The sequence below is a fragment of the Myxocyprinus asiaticus genome, chromosome 16 (assembly GCF_019703515.2).
Source record: "Myxocyprinus asiaticus isolate MX2 ecotype Aquarium Trade chromosome 16, UBuf_Myxa_2, whole genome shotgun sequence".
Classification (NCBI taxonomy): Eukaryota; Metazoa; Chordata; class Actinopteri; order Cypriniformes; family Catostomidae; genus Myxocyprinus; species Myxocyprinus asiaticus.
This window is the reverse complement of record NC_059359.1, coordinates 1,953,635-1,979,443: the sequence shown is the minus strand read 5'-3', so window position 1 is coordinate 1,979,443 and position 25,809 is coordinate 1,953,635. Positions and strand designations below refer to the sequence as shown.

The following is a 25,809-nucleotide window of genomic DNA, read 5'->3' as shown; positions in this document are numbered from 1 at the left end:
CTTCTGCATTTATGTTTCTTAAAATAACAAAATAAGGCCTTAAAACATCCGCATCGCAAATAAGCGCCACCTAGAGGTTATGGGTAGAAATAATAATATAAATATAAAAGTCTTTAAAATAGCACTTAAATAGACAAGTCATATATCAAATGAAAGCTCTCACTCTCAGGAATGTGACTGTATAAATTATTTTGTTGCTCTGATATCACAGTTCGAAAGATTTTCAAAAGAATCATCAAGTGAAATATGATTTCTGTAAATCATCAAATACAAATGTCTCTTTTATGCTCTGATAACTGCTGCTGTAAACCCCAAATAGCTAAAAGATTTATATCTGCTTTTACCTTAGAAAGGTTTCTAAACAATGAGCCATTGTTTACTTGTCTGTGAGCTTGCTTGTGTGAATAATCCAATGTTATATCTTAGATGTCCAGAACAAGATATGCCATCCAGCTGGAAAAGCATGCAAAACAAATCATCAGAAAATATGTTATCGACTATTAATTATACAATGTTATATATCACCACAAAGGTGAGGATCTCCACTTTCTATTGACACCTCAATTGAGCTTCTAGTCCACTCAGAGGCCGATATATTCAATGAAATAATGAGGGTGGTGCTTGAACTAAAAATTAGACTGAATGTCTATGGACGAGCACATCTGTGAGGGCTAAAATGCGTTAGAGCGCCACCTACATTTCAGATCTGTATATTGTGATGGAATGCGCTAGAGGAAAAATATATATTTTTAGTGCTTTCTGCCATCTAGTGGAATAAAATGAGACTTTTCAAAGTGAGGTAGAGTGAACAGAACCAGAATTACATGTTTATAAAGTTAGTTTATATAGTTAAATTCTATTCATCATAAGATTGCATAAACAGACTTTACTTTCTATAATTCCACAGCTCTAAAACTGCCTGAAATTTAAGAAGCACAGTCATATATTGTATGCTTTCTCTAATATTTAATGATATTTTATATGCAGCGTGGAGCTATTGTAAGTGAACCAGCAATCCAGGTGCGGCGTAAAGGGAAGGGAACACAAGTGTGGACCATCGAGAAACTAGAGAACAAACTGGTGGACATGAGAGACCACTATAGAGACTGGAAGGAGGGCATACAGGACGTGGTAAGTGTCAACAAACTCTATAAATACACCATCAAACCATGCGGCTTGTTAGGGAGAGGTGTGCCATCTCTTTTCGTACTATTTTTGCCTGGTGGACAGCAAAACTGGCAACAAATTTCTAAAACTGAACTTGCAAAACTCAAGAAATCGGTACTCTTGCTTGTCTCTTGCTTTTTCTAGTTGTGTTATTTTTGTTGTTGATTTAGTTGAGTTTTGCTCTCTGATTTTATACCAGGATATCAGGCTGCATAATAAGGTTGCAGATCCGTTCTATGAAGCTCAAGAGAATCACAACCTCATCGGCGTCGCAAACGTCTTCCTGGAGTGTCTCTTTCATGACACCAAGCTGCAGTATGCAGTGCCTATTATCAGCCAGCAGGGGGAGGTGAGTACAGAAACATCAGCTGTTGAACGAGCTGTTAAACGCCGTTTATCACACGTTTAGCGCTCTTCTGTCAGGTGGCGGGTCGGGTGCACGTTGAACTCGTGCGTGTGAGCGGAGTCGTGCCCGAGCGTCTGGCGGGCGGAGACGACTCATCCGAGAACTCCAGCGAGAGCAGCGGATACGACGTCATGGACAACAACGGAGAGATTGTTCACATGGCCAAAAAACTGACCTGCAGGGTAAATGGCTCATATTGTACACGAATTTTTTTAGGACAGATTTCTGCATTGTGACTATTTTTATGACAGCAGAAAAAAACTACAATATATTAATTAAATTGTCTTGTTTCAGGTACGGATCAGAGAGGCGTCAGGTTTGCCTCTCAACTTGTCCAACTTCGTCTTCTGTCAGTACACATTCTGGGAGCAGTCAGAGCCCACTGTAGCCCCGCCCATGGTCAGCCCGGACACGCCGACCCCGCGCACCCCCGACGCGGAGTTCACTGTGCGCTTTGACCACTGCAGGGTAAACGACAAACCATGTGCTTCATAAGAAACAGCATATAGTCATTAGGGCTGAACAATATGTTCATGATTTTGCTGGCAATATTGAATTAAACAACAGTTTGGATATTCAGTACTTAAACTTCAGGAGGAAAGGTGCCATTAGAGTTGGTGAATTCAATTCATTTCTGTGAATTTGTTCTGTTACAATGAATCGATTCAAAACTGATTCAACGATTCACTTTTTTTATCATTATAAAATATTCATGAAAGTCTCCGCATTGCATTAAAATGTTTTAGTAAAAATATACGTAGGTAATAAATACTGCTGTTTTTTTTTTTCCTCCCCAATATGAAATGCCCAATTCCCAATGCGCTCTAAGTCCTCATGGTGGCGTAGTGACTCGCCTCAATCCGGGTGGCGGAGGACGAATCTCAGTTGCCTCCGCGTCTGAGACGTCAATCTGCGCATCTTATCACGTGGCTTGTTGAGCGCGTTACCACGGAGATGTAGCGCGTGTGGAGGCTTCACGCTATTCTCCACGGCATCCACGCACAAATCACCACGCGCCCCATTGAGAGTGAGATCCACATTATAGTGACCACAAGGAGGTTACCCCATGTGACTCTACCCTCCCTAGCAACCGGGCCAATTTGGTTGCTTAGGAGACCTGGCTGGAGTCACTCAGCACACCCTGGATTCGAACTTGCGACTCCAGGGGTGATAGTCAGCATCAATACTCGCTGAGCTACACAGGCCCCCAAATACTGCTGTTTTGATATATCGGTGCATAAACAAAATGATACAGTTTTTCATTTTGTTCTAGGGATGGGACAATATATCAAATTGTGAATTATCATGAACCAAAATATGTGACGAACAATATTGAGGCAAAATTGGATATATTTTAACATTTCTACATTTCAGAATCTCTGTCGCTTTTTTCTACACTATTTAAAGGGTTCGCATGTCCTTGAAGTGCTTTTAGCTTTTAGAAATGTAAGTGCTGGAATACCCGGAAAAATGCCTTGTTTTATTACAAAGTGCTTGAGATTAAAACGGAACATTTCTTCCGTGTATTGTGAGTACATCAAAGATGAGATCCGCACACTCCACTTTCTTTGAATAATGTGTCTTTTAATAACCTTTCTGTTCTGTACTGTAAGTTGTTGATCAAAACGTAAAAAGAAACATTAATCCTCTTTCGTTAATGTGCACTTATCTGAAACTGCCGCCATTCAAACAGCACTGTTTATTATTCATTACACCATATCATTATTATACATGCAATTTCATGACATAATAGTATTTGATAAATTGTAAAATATGTTATTTTTTATAAAACTAAAATGTCTTTATTATAATAAAAAATATACACTTTCACATACTCTTTCTCTCTATGTGTATATAAAGATAGATAGACAAACAGACACAGATAGATAGAAATATAGTCAGAGAGACAGACAGACAGACACAGATAGATATATAGGTAGACAGACAGACAGATAGATAGAAATATAGTCAGAGAGACAGACAGACAGACACAGATAGATATATAGGTAGACAGACAGACAGATAGATAGAAATATAGTCAGAGAGACAGACAGACAGACAGACACAGATAGATATATAGATAGACACAGACAGACACAGATAGATCTACAGATAGACAGACAGACAGATAGATAGAAATATAGTCAGAGACAGACAGACAGACACAGATATACAGATAGACAGACAGACAGATAGATAGAAATATAGTCAGAGACAGACAGACAGACACAGATATACAGATAGACAGACAGACAGATAGATAGAAATATAGTCAGAGACAGACAGACAGACACAGATATACAGATAGACAGACAGACAGACACAGATATACAGACAGACAGACAGACAGATAGATAGAAATATAGTCAGAGACAGACAGACAGACACAGATATACAGATAGACAGACAGACAGATAGATAGAAATATAGTCAGAGAGACAGACAGACAAAGATAGATATATAGATAGACAGACAGACATAGAGACAGACAGACAGACAGACACAGATAGATATATAGATAGACACAGACAGACAGATAGACACACACAGACAGACAGACACAGATAGAAATATAGACAGACAGACAGACAGACACGCACAGATAGATATACAGATAGACAGACAGACAGATAGATAGATAGACACAGACAGACACGGATAGATATACGGATAGACAGACAGACACAGACAGACAGACAGACACAGATAGATATATAGATAGACAGACAGACACAGACAGACACAGATAGATATACGAATAGACAGACAGACAGACACAGACAGACAGATAGATAGAAATATAGTCAGACAGATAGATATAGACACAGATAGATATATAGACACAGATAGATATACGGATAGACAGACAGATAGATAGATAGACACAGACAGACAGACAGACACAGATAGATATATAGATAGACACAGACAGACACACACACACACACAGACAGACAGATAGATAGACACACACAGACAGACACAGATAGATACACTTTATAAAGTGGTGGCTCAGCAGTTAAGGCTCTGGGTTACTGATCAGAAGGTCAGGGGTTCAAGCCCCAGCACCGCCAAGATGCCACTGTTGGGCCCTTGAGCAAGGCCCCTGACCCTGTCTGCTCCAGGGGTGCCGTATCATGGCTGACCCTGCACTCTGACCCCAGCTTAGCTGGGATATGTGAAAAAAAAAAAGAATTTCACTGTATATGTGCAAATGTATAATGTGTGATAAATAAATAAAATTATTATTATAAAGATGGAAAAGGATATAAAAAGATATCCAAAGCCTTGAAAATGCCAGTCAGTACTGTTCAATCACTTATTAAGAAGTGGAAAATTCGGGGATCTCTTGATACCAAGCCAAGGTCAGGTAGACTAAGAAAGATTTCAGCCACAACTGCCAGAAGAATTGTTCAGGAATACAAAGAAAAACCCACAGGTAACCTCAGGAGAAATACAGGCTGCTCTGGAAAAAGACGGTGTGGTTGTTTCAAGGAGCACAACACTTGTTGACCCCTCTCCAAACATAGCACTTATGGTTGTGAACATAAAGCTCTATTTTGGTCTCGTCACTCCAAATTAGTGTGCCAGAAGCTGTGAGGCATGTCAAGGTGTTGTCGGGCATATTGTAAGCGGGCTTTTTTGTGGCATTGGCGCAGTAAAGGCTTCTTTCTGGCAACTCGACCATGCAGCTCATTTTTGTTCAAGTATCGTCGTATTGTGCTCCTTGAAACAACCACACCATCTTTTTCCAGAGCAATAAAAAAAACTTTGTTTATCAAAAGATTATAAACACATACAATATTATTTATGAATAATTGGAGTCTTTTTTTAATTATTTGGGGGGTTTTCTGAAAAATGAGACCCATTTTTTGCAATTAGTCCACAGTTTGTGTGAATGGTGAGCTTTTAAATTTGAGTGTGAGTAATTGTGGGCAGCAGCCCAAAAATGCACCAGAGTTTAAGGGGTTAAACATTTGTCTAAAAAATAAGCAAGATTTTCTGTCATACTTCAAATCAAATTGAGATTATATCGAATCACGAACCTTATCGTACCGAATTGTGAGATAACACATCATCCCACCCCAAACTGATCATTGAGCGCGTTTACATGCATGTTCTTATAAGCCGACGACCGCTTATGAATAACCCGGTCGTCACGGGTAGATTTTTGCCCATTACGCCGATTTCGCATGCCATGTAAACTTCTTACCGGCTCATCCAATGTGTGCACATGTTGAGTGCATGCCTCTTCACAGTTTAAGGTCAAAAGTAGAGAATAACGTGATTATTTTAAATGTCATGTAAACACGGATTTCTTGCATTGTCAGTTTTTTTTAATTAAGTTGATTTTAGAGAGTAATTGGCGTGCGTGTGAACAGGCTCATTGATTATTTTAACTTGATTTTTACTGCATAAAACATTTAGAGTATATTTGGCTACAGTGGCTATAACTATGAAAAAAGGGGGCCTGGGTAGCTCAGTGGTAAAACACACTGGCTACCAGCCCTCGAGTTCGCTAGCTCGCTAGTTCAAATCCCAGGGCGTGCTGAGTGACTCCAGCCAGGTCTCCTAAGCAACCAAATTGGCCCGGTTGCTAGGGAGGTTAGAGTCACATGGGGTAACCTTCTCGTGGTCACTATAATGTGGTTCGCTCTCGGTGGGACGCGTGGTGAGTTGAGCGTGGTTGCCGTGGTGGATGGCGTGAAGCCTCCACACGCGCTATGTCTCCATGGCAACGTGATAAGAACGCTCAACAAGCAACGTGATAAGATGCACGGGTTGATGGTCTCAGACAGTTTGCAACTGGGATTCGTCCTCCGCCACCCAGAATGAGGCGAATCACTACGCCACCACGAGGACTTAAAAGCACATTGGGAATTGGGCATTCCAAATTGGGAGAATATATATATATATATTCAGATGAAATTGCCTGTGGTTTTTAGACCATGTTTGATAAGTCCATCTCACCTGTACAGAGACAAATTTGATTCTGTCATTCATCTCTGCAGGATTTTATGGTGCATGTGACAGAGGAGTTTCTGGAGTTTATCTCAGATGGAGCTCTGGCGATAGAGGTGTGGGGTCACCGTTATGCCGGTAACAGTCGTTCAGGGTTGGAACTGGACGCTCTGCAGGCCAAGACACGATCGCTCAGAGACAGGTGTGCATACGTTTAACAAACATCTGAGATGTGACGCAGTCACTCTTTCAAACAAAGATTTTGCTTGACTGTTTTGCATTTGTGTGTGGGTTATGTCACAGGTGGAGTGAGGTCTCACGTAGAGTTGAGCTGTGGGTCTCCATACAGGAGCTGAACGAACAGGGCGAGTATTCACCCGTTGATCTGCACCCAAACAAAGACACCAGCACCGGAGGAGTGTTTCAGCTGCGGCAGGTATCACACATGTGTTTGTCTGCGTGTGCTTCTGCAGTCATGCATTTGGTACCACTATTCCTGTTTCATTGTCTCCTTTGGCTCATTGGAGGGTTGGTAAGGAGTAATTGTTTGTAAAACTGTTTTGTACAATATTGTGAACAGTGCCATACATATGGTCCATCTCGTAAGTGTGTTTGTATATTTCAGGGTCACTCTCGGAGAGTGCAGGTGTGTGTTCAACCGGTGCAGCATTCAGGAACTCTGCCGCTGCTTGTGGAGGCTCTTCTGTCTGTTTCTATCGGATGTGTGTCCGCTCGATCCATTAAACTACAGAGAGCGCTGGACAGCTATCAGGTCCGTACATACAGCTAACACAACACACATTATCAGCAGAATATGGAGCATCAATGAACTGTTGGGAGAGGATTCAATATTAGGAGACTAAACGTGAAATAAAAGAGATGATTACATTATCAGGTCCTCATAACTGTTAAAGGAATATTCCGGGTTCAATACAAATTAAGTTTAATCGACAGCATTTGTGGCATAATTTGGCCAAAAATAATCTCGACTCATCCGTACTTTTCTTTAAAAAAAAAAGCAGAAATCGGAGTTACCGTGAGACACTTACAATGGAAGTCAATGGGGTCAATCCGTAAACGTTAAAATACTCACTGTTTCAAAAGTATAGACACAAGACGTAAACATGATTATGTGTTAGCATGATTTTTGTGTGTGTGTGTGTGATAAAATTACTTGTACAACCTTATACAACTTAAAGTGCTTTTCTAAAATTATGAGCGTGAAATTTCTGCCTTTAGCCCTGTAAAGTTTGACAAATGAAGAATTGTCAGAAAATTATAATTTTTTGACATTAAACAGTTTTTAGGACCATTAGACAAACTATAAAAAATCATTTCGGTTCATGTTATTTTTTTATTATGCATCATATTTGATACTTTAGTCTTTAAAGGCCATTCTCCTAAGGGCCAGTAATTAATTTGTGTGTAGGACGTTTGTTATGTAAGTATTCTACAGTGGTAAATCTTGGGGTATTATCAGAGGACTCTCTGGGCTTTACAGAGATACCAAATGTTTCAGAGTTTGACCATGACAACTTCCTCTCCTTGATCTATAAATATGGACTGAAATGTATCACAGTATCAAATACAATATGAATAAAATACTCTTTTATCAATAAACAATTTTTATTGACTACCACACCTGGAGTCGCAAGTTTAAATCCTGGGTGTGCTGAGTGACTCCAGCCAGGTTTCCTAAGCAACCAAATTGGCCCGGTTGCTAGGGAGGGTAGAGTCACATGGGGTAACCTCCTCGTGGTCACTATAATGTGGTTCTCACTCTCGGTGGGGTGCGTGGTGAGTTGTGCGTGGATGCCGCGGAGAATAGCGTGAAGCCTCCACACGCGCTACATCTCCGTGGTAACGCGCTCAACAAGCCACGTGATAAGATGCGCGGATTGACGGTCTCAGACGCGGAGTCAACTGCGATTCGTCCTCCGCCACCAGATTGAGGTGAGTCACTACGCCACCACGAGGACTTAGAGCGCACTGGGAATTGGGCATTCCAAATTGGGGATTTTTTTTTTTATCATATGTATTTTATGCACCAAACACTATATTGATATTTTAAAAAAAGGGAAATTTTAAAACTATTTTCGCTGGCTCTCAGGATCTTATGGTAAGATGACATCATAATAGCTTGTGATGTAAAATAATGAGATCTTTATAATGACAGAGCACGCTGCATATATGAAAATACACAGAAATATTAGTTCACACTTTAAATGCGTCTTATAAAATGTAAATGTCAGAAATGTCAAAGCTCTGTGATGTGTTTTGTGGTGGGCATGAATGTAATGTAATGGTGATTGAGAGATATTCCTCAAAAGCCTGATGTATCATATTTAATACATGGATTTCAAAGGGGGTTTTCAATAAAATAATATACAAAATTTTAACCAAGCACAAGTTGCTTATATTCAGCAAATACTCATTTTAAAATATCAGTAACAATATAATCATTACTGTCACTTTTACTTTATTAAAATAAGCTGTCATTTATCCCAACATAAGAGCCACTTTTTGTGCAAGTCCGCCGCTGTATTAAATAGATCGATATAAACATTGAAACCACTTTTTTTCACAAATAACCACTAGATGGTGCCATAAACATGTGAAACTTACATGCCATTGGTTGTTTGGCTCATCAGCTTGAACAGAGAGTGAAACAGGAGCCATCAAACTTTGTGATTCATATTTGATACACACAACGTTATAAGGTTAAACCCTCCAAAAATTGGATGCTTTTTTTTAAAGAAAAGGAGGGACGAGTTGAAATTATTTTACCACAAATGCTGTCAACTGAGATCAACTTGAACCCAGAACATTCCTTTGAATGTTTCAGTATCATTTCATACAATTTATAGCACGTATTTGAAAATAAATGGCACATTTCTCAGTCTATTTTTTGACAAGCTTATTTAGATGAACTTTAAAAGTGTCAGTCACATGGTGTGAAGGCCTGTTTACATCAAGAGCCACGCAACAGAGCAACAGGAATCATCGACAAAATTAGGGATGCACCGATGTATCGGCTGCTGATATTTATCGGGCAATTATTTACCAAATTAAAACCATCGGCATATCGGTAATAAGCATGAAAACTGATTTATAATGAATTAGTTACACACTTTGTAATAACTCTTGAAGTGAAGTTAAATGCACAATCCAGAAATAATAATAGCTGCAATATCTAGAAGGGTTGACACTCCTAAGAACATGTTATATTTAATTTTTATTCTGTCTTGTCTCACGTTCATGAACGGAAAAAACGCCATAAATGTTCGTGACAGTTGTGTGGCACTTACCTATAGGTCACATGATGAGGGAAACCATCCAAAACACTTTAAAACCAGTGTCATCCCTTTTCTCCCCAATGTGGAATGCCCAATTCCCAATGTACTCCAAGTCCTCGTGGTGGCGTAGTGACTCGCCTCAATCCGGGTGGCGGAGGACGAATCTCAATTGCCTCCGCGTCTGAGACCGTCAATCCGCACATCTTATCACGTGGCATGTTGAGCGCGTTACCGCGGAGACGTAGCGCATGTGGAGGCTTCGGCTGTTCTCCGCGGCATCCACGCACAACTCACCACGTGCCCCACCGAGAGCGAGAACCACATTATAGTGACCACAAGGAGGTTACCCCATGTGACTCTACCCTCCCTAGCAACCGGGCCAATTGGTTGCTATGGAAGCCTGGCTGGAGTCACTCAGCACACCCTGGATTCAAACTCGCGACTCCAGGGGTGATAGTCAGCGTCAATACTCGCTGAGCTACCCAGGCCCCCCCTGACGTGTATTTTTGATGGAAGTTTAACTTCTCCGGATAATCAGTTCGCAACATGGCCCAGTGTGATCATTAAACCGCTAATGCTGTGATTTTAATTATATGAATTATATAAAAATAACGCTTCAGCGTGGCTTAGTGCTCTACTCTGTCATCTCATACAACGCAAATGATTCTCATAGTCTGTGAGCGGTCTGCTTCACACATTCAAAGCTCATGCAGCTCATACAGACTAAGATTGCAGTATTTTGCGGTTTAATAATCACACTAGGACATATCACGATTTTAATTTGATTAGTTGTGCATTTCAACGTAAAAGGAGTAACAGAGCACACACTCAAATATGCGCGTGAGCATTTAAAAGACAGTGTGCGGGTACCTAATTAAGTCCGTGCTCGGTAGTACCGGTTCTGTAGAATCACTGGTATCGTTACATCTTTTTTATTTTAGTACCGACTTGGTACTGAAGTACTGGTACTTTTGACAACACTACTTCTGAGATATCAGTATGATATATATTAACCCTTTAAGCTCTGAAGGTGTTGTTAAAGACTTCCTGTTTCAGTGGCATACCCAAAATTAAAGGCTTATAACTCGATGAAAAAACAAGGTGGGTCAAGTGTTTGGTATCATTGCAAAAACTTTTCAGTTTTTTTAATGATATAGATTGTGATATATTCTGGGACTCTCAGCCTAAGAAACTGCGGAAAAATCACACACAAAAAAAAAGAGCAAAAAATGAACTTTATTTCATATTTTTTGTTTTAACACTATATATCTCTGGGAGTCAGTAAGGAGGCTCTGAAAAAAAACTGCATTTGTTTTGTTCCCAATCATGTCAGCTGTATCTGAGGAAACGTTTGTGTTGATACGACAAAGCAATCAAAAGTTATAACATTACAAAAATAATTTAACAGTGTCCAAAAGCCTCTCCAAACAAATAAAACATAATAATTATACTTAAGAACTAATTGGGCCGGCGGGCCCATCTGAGCTTAAAGGGTTAATGCTGCATGATTGATTGAATTAAGACTGAAATTGCAATAATGCCTCGTGCGATTACTTAACCTTAAAACGCTGCGTTTAAAACCGCAAAAACAGAAGTGCAAAAATGTTTTGGAAGCGCAAAATAAGCTTTTTTTCATATCAGTCATCATGTTATAATATTAAGTAATCTTATTTATTTTTTTATCTTTTTATCTTGTATTTATTGTTCACTTTGGCCTGTCACAGATCCAGTTCATGTTTAATGGAAATTATGTACTGTTAGAACAGTAAAAAATGCATTTTTAAAGCATAATTCCTAAGTAAAACAGTGATCTGATGACAAAATAAGGGAAGATGCAGAATATCGGTATCGGCCTATAGTTTTCTGTTAAAATCGGTATTGCATCAGCCAAAAATGTTCACGTCGATGCAGCCCTAGACAAAATAAAAGCAAAAATATTCACTGTCACAGTGCAAATTTTCACACTGGGTGTGAACAGGCCTTTATAATCATGTGTGAGGTTCACCCATCAAGACCGTTCGAGTTCTGAGTGTGTAACAGAGTGTATTCTCTCCTGCCAGAGAGAGGAAGACGACGATATGGATAGTTATCAGGTATTGTTATTGGCTGCTGCTGCTGTCTGTCCAACAGGCATGATGACAATGAGCTGCTGGTCATGTGCTTACAGACAGGGGGCGCCACTGAGCACAACACACAAGAGGGACTCATAGTCCTTTTCAGTATAAAGTCTGGTCTACATTAAGGGGTGGGTTTATCCGACATAGTTGATACTACAACAGTAGACAGACGTGGAAATAAACAAATTTGCATAATAGCACAGATATGTCTGTGAACTGTTGTTCAGAAAACATAGAAATATGTGTAGACTTTGTGATTTGACTTTCTGTCTAAAAATAATATTGTTTGGAAGCGTGATATTTTGTGCATCAGTGATGGCCACCTGAAAAGAAATGCCCCCAAAACCAAAGAAACTGTGTGATCCAGTTTCCCCGTCTCACCCCTCAAGATTCCTGCACTAACACACAGCTGTCTGCATCTGTGGAGCTGCAACAATATTGCACTAAACTTGGTCACATGATCAGTGCATGGCTGCATGACTTCTGCATGTTTAAAGGATAGTTCCTAAAATGAATTCCATTTGTTACAAGCCTGTATGACTTTCTTTCTTCCCTGGAACCCAAAAGGTGAAATTGAGCAGAATGTTCAAGTCGCTCTTTTCCACTCAACTCACTAGACAGTGACCAATGGATGTTAAGCCTCAAGAAGGACAAAAGAGCACCATAAAAGTACCATAGGTTTCTATTCACCATCAAATCTCATTTACTCTTGCATATATTCAACCATGGTGCCAATTTTGGGTGAACTCTCCCTTTGGGTCCATTTGAACTGTGCTCAGACGTTCTGTATTTTAATACTGACAGATCTTTTCAGATTCTCGTCTATTTTACGGAGCCCCTTTTATTTTCTGAACTAGTTTTGGGTTCCCTTGCATTAAATGAATGATGGTTTTACTATAGTAATACTATAGTACCCAAACAGTAACCGTATTTTTACTATAGTAATATTGTAGTAACCATGTTTGTTTGTTTATTTGTTTATGTCAGATACCATGGTTTGTATACAATTAACCATGATTGTACTACAGTAATACTGTAGTATTCATAAAGTAACCATGGTTATACTATAGTAATATTGTAGTAAACGTTTGTTTTGTTTGTTTGTTTGTGTCAGAAACCATGGTTTGGAGACAGTTATCTATGGTTTTAGTACCCATATAGTAACCATGGTTATACTATAGCAATATTGTTGTAACAAGACTTTAGTAACCATGTTTGTTTGTTTTGTTTGTTTGTTTGTTGGTTGGTTTGTTTGTTTTTGTCAGATACCATGGTTTGCATACAATTAACCATGATTTTACTACAGTAACACTGTAGTACCCATATAGTAACCATGGTTATACTGTAGTAATATTGTAGTAACATGACTTTAGTAACCATGTTTTTGTTTGTTTGTTTATTTGTTTGTTTTTGTCAGATACCATGGTTTGTATACAATTAACCATGATTTTACTACAGTAATACTGTAGTATTCATATAGTAACTATGGTTATATTATAGCAATATTGTTGTAACCGTGACTTTAGTAACCATGTTTGTTTGTTTGTTTGTTTGTTTGTTTGTTTTCATCAGATACCAAGAATTGGATATAATTAACCATGATTTTACTACAGTAACACTGTAGTACCCATATAGTAACCATGGTTATACTATAGTAATATTGTAGTAACATGACTTTAGTAACCATGTTTTTGTTTGTTTGTTTATTTGTTTGTTTTTGTCAGATACCATGGTTTGTATACAATTAACCATGATTTTACTACAGTAATACTGTAGTATTCATATAGTAACTATGGTTATATTATAGCAATATTGTTGTAACCATGACTTTAGTAACCATGTTTGTTTGTTTGTTTGTTTGTTTGTTTTCGTCAGATACCACGAATTGGATACAATTAACCATGATTTTACTACAGTAATATTGTAGTACCCATATAGTAACTATGGTTATATTATAGTAATATTGTAGTACCCATGCCTTTAGTATCCATGTTTGTTTGTTTGTTTGTTTGTTTTGTTGGAAACCATGGTTTGGATACAATTATCCATGGTTTTAGTACCAATATAGTAACCATGGTTATACTATAGTAATATTGTAGTAACCATGCCTTCAGTAACCATGTTTGTTTGTTTGTTTGTTTGTTTTTGTCGGATACCATGGATACAATAACCATTGTTTTTGTACAGTACATCTGTAGTACCTATATAGTTACCATGTTTTTACTATAGTAAAACACAAAACTACTTCAGAATACAGATTTCATCCCTGTCCTCTAAGGGGCTCCATACCATTTGCTTTTACATTTTTGGATGTTTTTTTTTTTTCTCTCCTTTTCTCCCCAATTTGGAATGCCCAATTCCCAACGTTAAGTCCTCGTGGTGGCATAGTGACTCGCCTCAATCGGGGTGGTGGAGGACGAATCTCAGTTGTCTCCACGTCTGAGACCGTCAATCCGCGCATCTTGTCACGTGACTTGTTGAGCGCGTTACCGCGGAGACGTAGCTCGTGTGGAGACTTCACGCTATTCTCCGCGGTATCCACGCACAACTCACCACAAGCCCCACTGAGAGCGAGAACCACATTATAGCGACCACGAGGAAGTTACCCCATGTGACTCTACCCTCCCTAGCAACCGGGCCAATTTGGTTGCTTAGGAGACCTGGCTGGAGTTACTCAGCACGCCCTGGATTCGAACTAGCGACTCCAGGTGTGGTAGTCAGCGTCAATACTCGCCGAGATACGTAGGCCCCCTTTGGATGTATTTTCTATGAGCACAGTGCTGTTATTTGGTCACTGTCACATTTAAATTGGTGGTCCACTAATCAGCAGCTACTGAACCACAAATTGAATGCAGTCTTACTCGTGCTGTATCTGTCAGATGTGTGAAAGCATGTTGAGATGTTCTTCTGTGGGCAGGAAGAAGACCTCAACTGCGTGCGGGAGCGCTGGTCTGACGCTCTCATCAAACGCAGGGAATATCTAGAGGAGCAGATTAAGAAGATCATCAACAAAACAGGTCTGAATTCACAACAGATTCCCAAAGTGCATTCTGCCGTGTGTCACATTATATCATGGTGCTGTTTCTGTGCTGTGATTGGCAGAGAAGTCGGAGGAGGATGTGGAGAGAGAGGCCAGACTGGTGGAGCAGTGGGTGGGACTGACGGAGGAGAGGAACGCCGTGTTGGTTCCGGCTCCTGGCAGCGGAATACCAGGGGCCCCTGCACACTGGTAAGATCTACAGTCAGCAGGTCAACAGGAAGTCTAAATTGACTATTTACTTTCTTAAAACATGTTTTTGGAGTTATTGAAAATGATTCTTTAGTGCATGTTATTCCGAAGAAGAAAAATGGTCTCTGTAATCTTTCACTGAGGTGAATGATAGCTTTAGTAAATATGTCAACTGGGAGAAATTTCCAAGTATTGCCGTAAATACACTTATAACAATTAAACACTTGTATCATGAAATATGATCGCATTTAATGGGCAATTCATGTAGAAAACCAGCTAATTCCAAAGGGTTCACATACTTTTTCTTGCCACTGTACCTACATTTCTACTGATTCTTCTCAGTAGCTTTAATAAAAACAGGAAGTTAGAAGAGTGGAGTGCTGAAAAGGGGCGGGGCTAAATAAGGCTTCTTGTTGTTGTTGCTCAAGGGTTCCCCCTGCTGGCATGGAGGCTCACATCCCTGTGCTGTTCCTGGACCTAAATGGTAAGAACTGTTGATCTTCAGGGTTCTCTTAAGGCACAGTCACATTTACCTTTGCACAGCTAATTTTGTTTCTGCTTTGACTATTGTTCCTGTGTGATTTTGAGACTGTATTTCAGCTGTAATGTGTGTCTGTTTCACAGCTGATAATCTGACCGTGAATGATCAGCTGACCGGTCCTCACGCAGCCGGTGTGAACTCTATTCTTCCTAAAGAACATGGCAGCACGTTCTTCTACCTGCCCATCATCAGACAAAGCCATGACCAGGTAATCTATTATGGATATTTTCTTCTGGAACTCGACTGTTGCAAGCATTGAAACATTGAATTGCAAGTGTGTAAATAAAAAGTGGAGTATGCAGTATGCAGTAGAGTCTAAGTGTGCAATCTCTCTCAGGTGTCAGCCGTGTGTTCCTGGGATTCATCCATCCATGATTCCATCCACCTAAACCGGATCACGGTGCCCAGCGAGCGGATCTACCTGATTGTAAAAGCCACAGTGCAGCTCAGTCACCCAGCCTGCATGGAGCTAGTGCTGCGCAAGAGAATAGCCGTCAACATCTACAACAAACAGGTTGGTGAAACACAGAAAAAAACCTTTAAACATCTCTTACGTCATTGTTATCCATTTCATTTTATTTCTTGTAATTTTTAGATTTAGCACTAGATTTAAGAACATCTACACTACATAAATGAGTATTTTTGTCTAGAGACATTTATGTGATAAGAAAAACTGCTTAAAATATTAATAACTATTTAAGTAGAGTATATTTTACATATTTAAATAAAAAAATATATTTTCTTATAATATATAAAGATATTAAGGCATGATTTTTATAAAGCTGTTCACTGGAGACATTAAAATATTAAGGCATGACCTTCTGTAAAGCTGCTTTTAAACAAAGTATAGTGTGAAATCACTATACAAATAAGTGTATTTTTGTATTTCTTTTATTTTATATGCTTAAAACAAGTCAAATCTGAGATTCTAATCTATTTAACCCTTGTGCACTGTAATCAATTTTGTTTCTTTAATAAAAATATTATACTTATCCGAGTTGCTCAAGGTTACTTTTATTTACATTTGCCATCTGAACATACCAAATTATTGTGGACTGAATTCGATGAGATAAGGCCGCGTGACAAAAAAAGCGACTCTTGTTGTTTGCGGTCAAATTTGACCGACCATTGGAAATGAGTGAGTGAGACTATAACATAGAGCAGTTTGTTGGGGAATTTTGCAAATAAAATCAATAATTCAGCCACAATGCATAACACACACAAACACACACAAACACACACAGGAATGAATGGGTGAGACTATAACAGAGCCTTTTTTGGGGGGGAATATGTCAAATGAAATCAATAATTCAGCCACAATGCATAACGCACACACACACACACACATGAATGGGTGAGACTATAACACAGAGCTTTTTTTTTGGGGTGGGGGACCATGGGGTATGTCAAAATGCAAATCAATAATTCAGCCACACTGCAGAACACACACACACACACAAATGGATGGGTGACCATAACGCATCCACAATGCAGAACACACACACACACACACACACTTTGGTGCAGCTGTCATTATGAGGACTCTCCATAGACATAATGATTTTTATACTGTATGAACTATAGATTCTATCCCCTAACCCTAACCCTACCCCTAAACCTAACCCTCACACACACACACACACACACACACACACACACACACACACTCACACACACATGTTGGTGCAGCTATCATTATGAGGACTCTCCATAGACATAATGATTTTTATACAGTATGAACTATAGATTCTATCCCCTAACCCTAACCCTACCCCTAAACCTAACCCTCACACACACACACACACACACACACACACACACACACACACAAATGGATGGGTGACCATAACGCATCCACAATGCAGAACACTCACACACACACACACACACACACACACACACACACAAACACATTTGGTGCAGCTATCATTATGAGGACTCTCCATAGACATAATGATTTTTATACTGTACAAACTATAGATTCTATCCCCTAACCCTAACCCTACCCCTAAACCTAACCCTCACAAAAAACGTTCTGCATTTTTACATTTTCAGTAAAACATAGTTTAGTATGATTAAGCATATGAATTATGGGGACACTCGAAATGTCCTCATAAACCACATTTATAGCATAATACCCTTGTAATTACCAGTTTATAACCTAAAAAAAAAAAGTCCTCGTAACCACTTAAACCTGCCCACACACACACACACACACACACACACAGGAATGAATGGGCGAGACTATAACACTATGTAACACTTTTTTTTTTGGAATGTCAAATAAAATCAATAATTCAGCCACACTGCAGAACACACACACACACACACACAGGAATGAATGGGTGAGACCATAACACATCCACAATGCAGAACACATGCGCGCGCGCGCACACACACACACACAGGAATGAATGGGTGAGACCATAACACATCCACAATGCAGAACACATGCGCGCACGCACGCGCGCACACACGCGCACACACACACACACACACAGGAATGAATGGGCAAGACCATAACACATCCACAATGCAGAACACATGCGCGCGCACACACACACACACAGACACAGGAATGAATGGGTGAGACCATAACACATCCACAATGCAGAACACATGCACGCGCACACAAACGCGCACACACACGCACACACACACAGGAATGAATGGGTGAGACCATAACACATCCACAATGCAGAACACATGCACGCGCACAAACGCGCACACACGCACACACACAGGAATGAATGGGTGAGACCATAACACATCCACAATGCAGAACACATGTGCGCGCGCACACACACACACAGACACAGGAATGAATGGGTGAGACCATAACACATCCACAATGCAGAACACATGCGCGCGCACAAACGCGCACACACACGCACACACACAGGAATGAATGGGTGAGACCATAACACATCCACAATGCAGAACACATGCACGCACACACAAACGCGCACACACACGCACACACACACAGGAATGAATGGGTGAGACCATAACACATCCACAATGCAGAACACATGCGCACGCACACGCGCGCACACACACACACACACACACAGGAATGAATGGGCAAGACCATAACACATCCACAATGCAGAACACATGCGCGCGCACACACACGCACACACAAACGCGCACACACACAGGAATGAATGGGCAAGACCATAACACATCCACAATGCAGAACACACGCGCGCACACACACGCGCACACAGGAATGAATGGGCAAGACCATAACACATCCACAATGCAGAACACATGCGCGCGCACACACGCACACACACACGCACACACGCACACACACACAGGAATGAATGGGCAAGACCATAACACATCCACAATGCAGAACACATGCGCGCGCACACACGCGCACACACACACAGGAATGAATGGGCAAGACCATAACACATCCACAATGCAGAACACATGCGCGCGCACACACACACGCACGCACACGCACACACACACGCGCACACACACAGGAATGAATGGGCAAGACCATAACACATCCACAATGCAGAACACATGCGCGCGCACACACGCACGCACACGCACACAAACACGCACACACACGCACACGCACACACAGGAATGAATGGGCAAGACCATAACACATCCACAATGCAGAACACATGCGCGTGCACACACACACACGCGCGCACACACACGCACACACAGGAATGAATGGGCAAGACCATAACACATCCACAATGCAGAACACATGCGTGCGCGCACACACACACGCACACAAGCAGGAATGAATGGGCAAGACTATAACACATCCACAATGCAGAACACACACACAAATTCATCTTGTTACAACCAGGAATGAATTAGTGGATCTCTGCAGCCATATACTGGTTATTTTTGTCATGACATGATTTTCAAGTCATGTAATTGTTTTTGTTTTTTTGTTTGTTTATTTATTTGCAGTCTGCTCCCAATACATGACACATTCTCATATTTTCATCATGTTTCAGCTTATAGAAGTGTAGGTTTTTACTGTAGAGAAATTTACATAAATTTGCTTATTTGCATATGCAAATTAATGGTGTAATTGTAAAATGTAAAGGTAGAAATGATCTAAATAGCATAACCCCCCCCCAACAAAAATTGATGTGCTTGAAAACATACATTTTATTACATTTCTTGTTAAGTTTAGTTGTATTATTATACCTGATTTATTAGTTTGTTAGTGGTTTCTGTTAAAAAATTTTATTCAGCTGTAGGAATCTGTGTAACTATGATTATGTAAATATATGACTGATGTATTTGTTGTAGAGTTTCACTCAGAGTCTGAAGAGAAGGATGTCTCTGAAGAACGTGCTGCACTCGTGTGGAGTTACATACGAGATTGTGTCGAACATACCAAAGGTATAAACTGCACATTGAACTGCTGATGTGTTGTTCTCTGTCTGAATACATGACAAAAACACACACACTTATACCCAAATATGAATGCTGTTTCAGGCATCAGAGGAACCAGAAGAGCGAGAGACTCTGGCGTTGATGGCGGCACGAGGAGAGAGTGAAGAGACTCTGGATGGAGAGACGTACATCGAGAAATACACCAGAGGAGTTCTGGAGGTGGAGAATATTCTGTGTCTCGAGAGACTCCGACAGGTCTGACATCACACACATACAGTAAATGAAAAAAAGTCAGCTAGGGATGTGTAAAACATCATGTTGTCAACATCGGTCTTGTAGAAGCCCTGTGTAATCAGGCCGGAATGGAATGGAACAGAACGCACAGGTCTCAAGATTGACAATAATTCTAATTTCTAAAAAACGAATTTCAACTATAGCTCAATGAGAGATAAAATAATGGCATACTTGTGAGTAGGTGGTAAGATAATACGCCACTATTGGAACATACTATCATGTCAAAAGTCTATGAACCTCCTTGGGACACCTAGATAAATTCATTCAAATATTGTTTTATTTTCACATTTTAATACTGAAATTTTACATTCATGCATTTGTAAAGTGTTGTAGCAGCATTTAAGGTCATAAAGTCTTTAAAAAAGTCTTCATTTATCATTTAAAGAGATCTTCAAATTTGTGGATGTAAAGACTAGAATCACGATATGGCCCTAATGTGATTAATTTTTAATTAATATTGTTTGATTTTTTTTTCTCCCTAATTTGGAATGCCCAATTCCCAATGTGCTCTAAGTCCTCGTGGTGGCGTAGTGACTCACCTCAATCCGGGTGGCGGAGGACGAATCTCAGTTGCCTCCGCGTCTGAGACCATCAATCCGCGCATCTTATCACGTGGCTTGTTGAGCACGTTACCGCGGAGACGTAGCGTGTGTGGATGCTTCACGCTATTCTCCGCAGCATCCACGCACAACTCACCACATGCCCCACCGAGAGCGAGAACCACATTATAGTGACCACGAGGAGGTTACCCCATGTGACTCTGCCCTCCCTAGCAACCGGGCCAATTTGGTTGCTTAGGAGACCTGGCTGGAGTCACTCAGCACGCCCTGGATTCAAACTCGCGACTCCAGGGGTGATAGTCAGCGTCTTTACTCGCTGAGATACCCAGGCCCCCCTAATGTGATTATTACATTTTAAAAGGCTACGATTTAAATTAATAAACGTATAGTCTGTATGCAATGCGGCTTCAAAGTGAAAATCAAGCAGGGAACTCGAGATTCAGTGTTTCCAGTGGCTTCAGAGCATTTTGAAATCAATGAATACCGGACATTTATGACGAGCAGTTGCTGAGGATCTACTGTTGATGAACTATTATGAATTATATATGACAATTTTTACTTTAAACTGTAATACGTTGTATATAAATGTAACAATGCATATTTTATGGGGGCCTGGGGAGCTCAGCGAGTATTGACGCTGACTATCACCCCTGGAGCAGCGAGTTCTAATCCAGGGCGTGCTGAGTGACTCCAGCTAGGTCTCCTAAGCAACCAAATTGGCCCGGTTGCTAGGGAGGGTAGAGTCTCATGGGGTAACCTCCTCGTGGTCACTATAATATGGTTCTCACTCTCGGTGGGGTGCGTGGTGAGTTGTGCGTGGATGCCGCGGAGAATAGCGTGAAGCCTCCACACGCGCTATGTCTCCGTGGCAACGCCCTCAACAAGCCACGTGATAAGATGCGCGGATTGATGGTCTCAGACGCGGATGCAACTGAGATTCGTCCTCCACCACCTGGATTGAGGCGAGTCACTACGCCACCACGAGGACTTAGAGAGCATTGGGAATTGGGCATTCTACACTGGGGAGAAAAAAAACAAAAAACAATGCATATTTTATTTCCCTTATCTGTTTGAATGAGCAGCTGGAAGCAGTGAAGCACTGACATTTCAAAATAAGAGTCCCTCGTGTATTTCGTGCTTGTTTATTGTTGAAAGTCCTACGTTATGCACCAAATCGTTTTTTTTTTTTTTTTTCTTCTGGTTATTACGGGTATTTTAGTTGCTCAATAATCTGCTTCTGGGATTTAATTAAATTTCGACCTCTGTAGCCTCTGTCTGGCCCGCCAGGAAAGGAAAGGCAAGGCAAATGTATTTATATAGCACATTTCATATACAATGGCAATTCAAAGTGCTTTGCATACAAATGATCAAGTAAATACAAGATCAAATCAATTTTAAAACCAATTAAGAACAAGAAATAAGGGGACCTGGGTAGCTCAGCGAGTATTGATGCTGACTATCACCCCTGGAGTCGTGAGTTTGAATCCAGGGCATGCTGAGTGACTCCAGCCAGGTCTCCTAAGCAACCAAATTGGCCCGGTTGCTAGGGAGGGTAGAGTCTCATGGGGTAACCTCCTCGTGGTTGCGATTAGTGGTTCTCGCTCTCAGTGGGGCGTGTGGTAAGTTGTGCGTGGATTGCGGAAAGTAGCATGAGCCTCCACATGCTGTGAGTCTCCGCGGTGTCATGCACAACGAGTCACGTGATAAGATGCACGGATTGACGGTCTCAGAAGCGGAGGCAACTGAGACTTGTCCTCCACCACCCGGATTGAGGTGAGTAACCGCGCCACCACGAGGACCTACTAAGTAGTGGGAATTGGGCATTCCAAATTGGGAGAAAAGAGGATTTAAAAAAGAACAAGAAATAAGAATAAAAAGTAATAAAATACATTTAAACAACTAAAAATTATTAAAATGAATAAATTGTAGGCCTATACTGCATCTAACTGGCTTGAGGCTTGGCTACTTTTCCTACATTTGCCATCTGAACACACAAAATAAATTGTGGACTGAATTCGATGAGTTTAGGCAGTGTGACAAAAAAAAGCCACACTTGTTGTTTGCGGTCAAATTTGACCGGCCATAGGAAATTAATGAGTGAGACTATAACTTAGGCATCAATTTCCCCCTTTGCTGTAATAACAGCTTCCACTCTTTTGGGAAGGCTTTCCACTATACTGTATGTAGTAACATGGCTGCAGGGATTTGCACTCATTCAGACACAAGGCTATCAGTGAGGTCAGGAACTGATGTTGGTTGATGGGGCCTGACTTACAGTTGCCGTTCCAGTTCACCCCAAAAGTGATCAGTGGGGTTCAGGTCTGGGCTTTGTGCAGGCCAGTCAATTTCTTCCACGCCAGACACAGTAAACCATTTCTTTATGGACCTCGCTTTGTTCACAGGGGTATTGTCATGCTGGAACAGAAAAGGGCTATCCCCAAACAGTTGCCACAAATTTGGAAGCACACAAATCCCAAGCCATTACATAAAGAAACATTAACATTTTTCTATACTGGATTTAATGGAGTAACCAAATTTGTTAATTAGAAGGGGGTGTCCACAAACATTTGGCCATATAGTGTGTATATATGTGTGTGTATATACAGTGCTGTGGGAAAGTATTTGCCCCCATCCTGATGTTGTTTTTGTGTATATCTCATACTAAATTGTTTCAAAAATTCAAACAAAATCCAACATTAAAAAAGCCAATCTGAGTAAACAAAATACAGTTTTTAAATGATAATGTTATTTATTGAAGCAAAAAAATCCCCAAATCTATGAAACTGCATTCATAATGGGGTTCAGCTGGACTAGACACACCCAGACCTGATTACTGTCAGCCCTGTTCAATCAAATCAACACCTACATAGAACTTGTTCAGCAGTGTGAAGTTGGCTAAAAGGTCTCACCCAGTAGCACACTATGCCAAGGTCCAAAGAAATTCCAGAAGTGATGAGGATAAATGGTGATTGAAATACATCAGTCTGGGAAGGGTTACAAAGTTATTTCAAAGACTCTGGGACTCCAAAGAACCACAGTGAGAGCCATTATCTCCAAATGGAGAAGATTTGACACAGTAGTGAACCTTCCCAGAAGTGGCCGACCTCCAAAATTCCTCCAAGAGCACAGCAACGACTCATTTAGGAAGTCACAATAAAGCCAAGGACAACATCCAAGGAACTGCAGGCCTCTCTCGCATCAATAAAGCTCACTGTTCATGACTCCACTATCAGAAAGACACGGGTCAAAAATGCCATCCATGGAAGAGTGTTGAGGCGAAAACCACTGCTAACCCAGATGAACATTAAAGCTCGTCTGAATGTTGCCAAAACACACCTTGATGATCCTCAAAGCTTTTGGGAGAATGTTCTGTGTACGATGAGTCGAAAGTGGAACTGTTTGGAAGACAGGTGTCCCGTTACATCTGGTGTAAATCAAACACAGAATTCCACAAAAAGAACATCATACCTACGGTCAAGCATGGTGGTGGTAGTGTGATGGTGTGGGGATGCTTTGCTGCTTCAGGACGACTTGCTATTGAGAGAAACATGAATTCTGCTCTCTACCAGAAAATCCTAAAGGAGAACGTCCGGTCATCACTCCGTGAGTTGAAGCTCAAGCACAACTGGATTATGAAGCAAGACAATGATCCAAAGCATAGGAGTAAGTCCACCTCTGAATGCCCCAAAAGAAGCTAAATTACAGTTTTGGAGTGGCCTAATCAAAGTCCTGACTTGAACCCGATTGAGATGCTGTTGCAGGACCTTAAACGGGCAGTTCATGCTCGAAAACTCTCCAATGTGGCTGAACTAAAGCAGTTCTGCAAAGAAGAGTGGGACAAAATTCCCCCACAGCGTTGTGAAAGACTGATCTCCAGTTATCGGAAGCATTTCTTTGTTGCTGCTAAAGGTGGCACAACCAGCTAGAAGTTTAAGGGGGCAGTTAGTTTTTCACATGGGTGATATTGGTATTGGATAACTTTTTTTGCTTCAATAAAAAAATATACATATATATATATATATATATATATATATATATATATATATATATATATATATATATTTGAAAAGTGTATTTTGTGTTTACTCAGGTTGCCTTTGTTTTATGTTATATCTCGTTTGAAGATCTAAAACAATTTTGTATGAAAAATACACACAAATAGAAGAAATCAGGAAGAGGAAAATACTTTTTCAGCCACAACATTAAAAGCACCTGCCTAATATTGTGTAGGTCCCCCTCGTGCCGCCAACCCGCATCTCAGAATAGCATTCAGAGATGATATTCTTCTCATCACAATTGTACAGAGCGGTTATCTGAGTTACCGTAGACTTTTGTCAGTTCAAACCAGTCTGGTCATTCTCTGTTGACCTCTCTCATCAACAAGGTGTTTCCACCCACAGAACTGCCACTCACTGGATGTTTTTTGTTTTTGGCACCATTCGGAGTAAATTCTAGAGACTGTTGTGTGTGAAAATCCCAGAAATACTCAAACCAGCCCATCTGGCACCAACAATCATGCCACGCTCCAACAATCATGCCACGCTCCAAATCATTGAGATCACATTTTTCCCCATTCTGATGGTTAATGTGAACATGAACTGAAGCTCCTGACCCGTATCTGCATGATTATGCACTGCCCTGCTGTCACACGATTGGCTGATTAGATAATCACATGGATGATTGTTGAATGTGTGCCTCGACCTGTTTAATTAAAAGTATCTGTGATTACATTATTTATTTTGAGATTGTGTAGGTTTGTTCTGTATGGACACACAGTTTTATTATTTGTATTTGTTCAGGTTTTAAAAAAGGACATCAATTTTAAAAACTGCAGAAACCCTGGAGATGTTGCTG

At 40.5% G+C, this 25,809-nt stretch overlaps 1 protein-coding gene across 5 annotated transcripts in view; it reads left to right on the top strand.

The window, feature by feature from the left end:
* kif13a (kinesin family member 13A) overlaps window positions 1-25,809 on the top strand; it is a 116,767-nt gene that overhangs the window by 77,471 nt on the left and 13,487 nt on the right. For 3 of the 5 annotated variants that reach the window (XM_051720168.1, XM_051720166.1, XM_051720169.1), the window contains exons 19-33: window positions 988-1,131; window positions 1,367-1,516; window positions 1,591-1,755; window positions 1,868-2,041; window positions 6,586-6,737; window positions 6,839-6,971; window positions 7,161-7,307; window positions 11,892-11,924; window positions 14,866-14,965; window positions 15,051-15,177; window positions 15,606-15,661; window positions 15,802-15,926; window positions 16,056-16,232; window positions 20,015-20,107; window positions 20,204-20,356. In XM_051720168.1, the coding sequence (XP_051576128.1) occupies window positions 988-1,131; window positions 1,367-1,516; window positions 1,591-1,755; window positions 1,868-2,041; window positions 6,586-6,737; window positions 6,839-6,971; window positions 7,161-7,307; window positions 11,892-11,924; window positions 14,866-14,965; window positions 15,051-15,177; window positions 15,606-15,661; window positions 15,802-15,926; window positions 16,056-16,232; window positions 20,015-20,107; window positions 20,204-20,356 (1,929 nt within the window). The remainder of the gene's footprint in view (window positions 1-987; window positions 1,132-1,366; window positions 1,517-1,590; window positions 1,756-1,867; window positions 2,042-6,585; window positions 6,738-6,838; window positions 6,972-7,160; window positions 7,308-11,891; window positions 11,925-14,865; window positions 14,966-15,050; window positions 15,178-15,605; window positions 15,662-15,801; window positions 15,927-16,055; window positions 16,233-20,014; window positions 20,108-20,203; window positions 20,357-25,809) is intronic. The other 2 variants (XM_051720170.1, XM_051720167.1) reach the window with 1 other exon arrangement.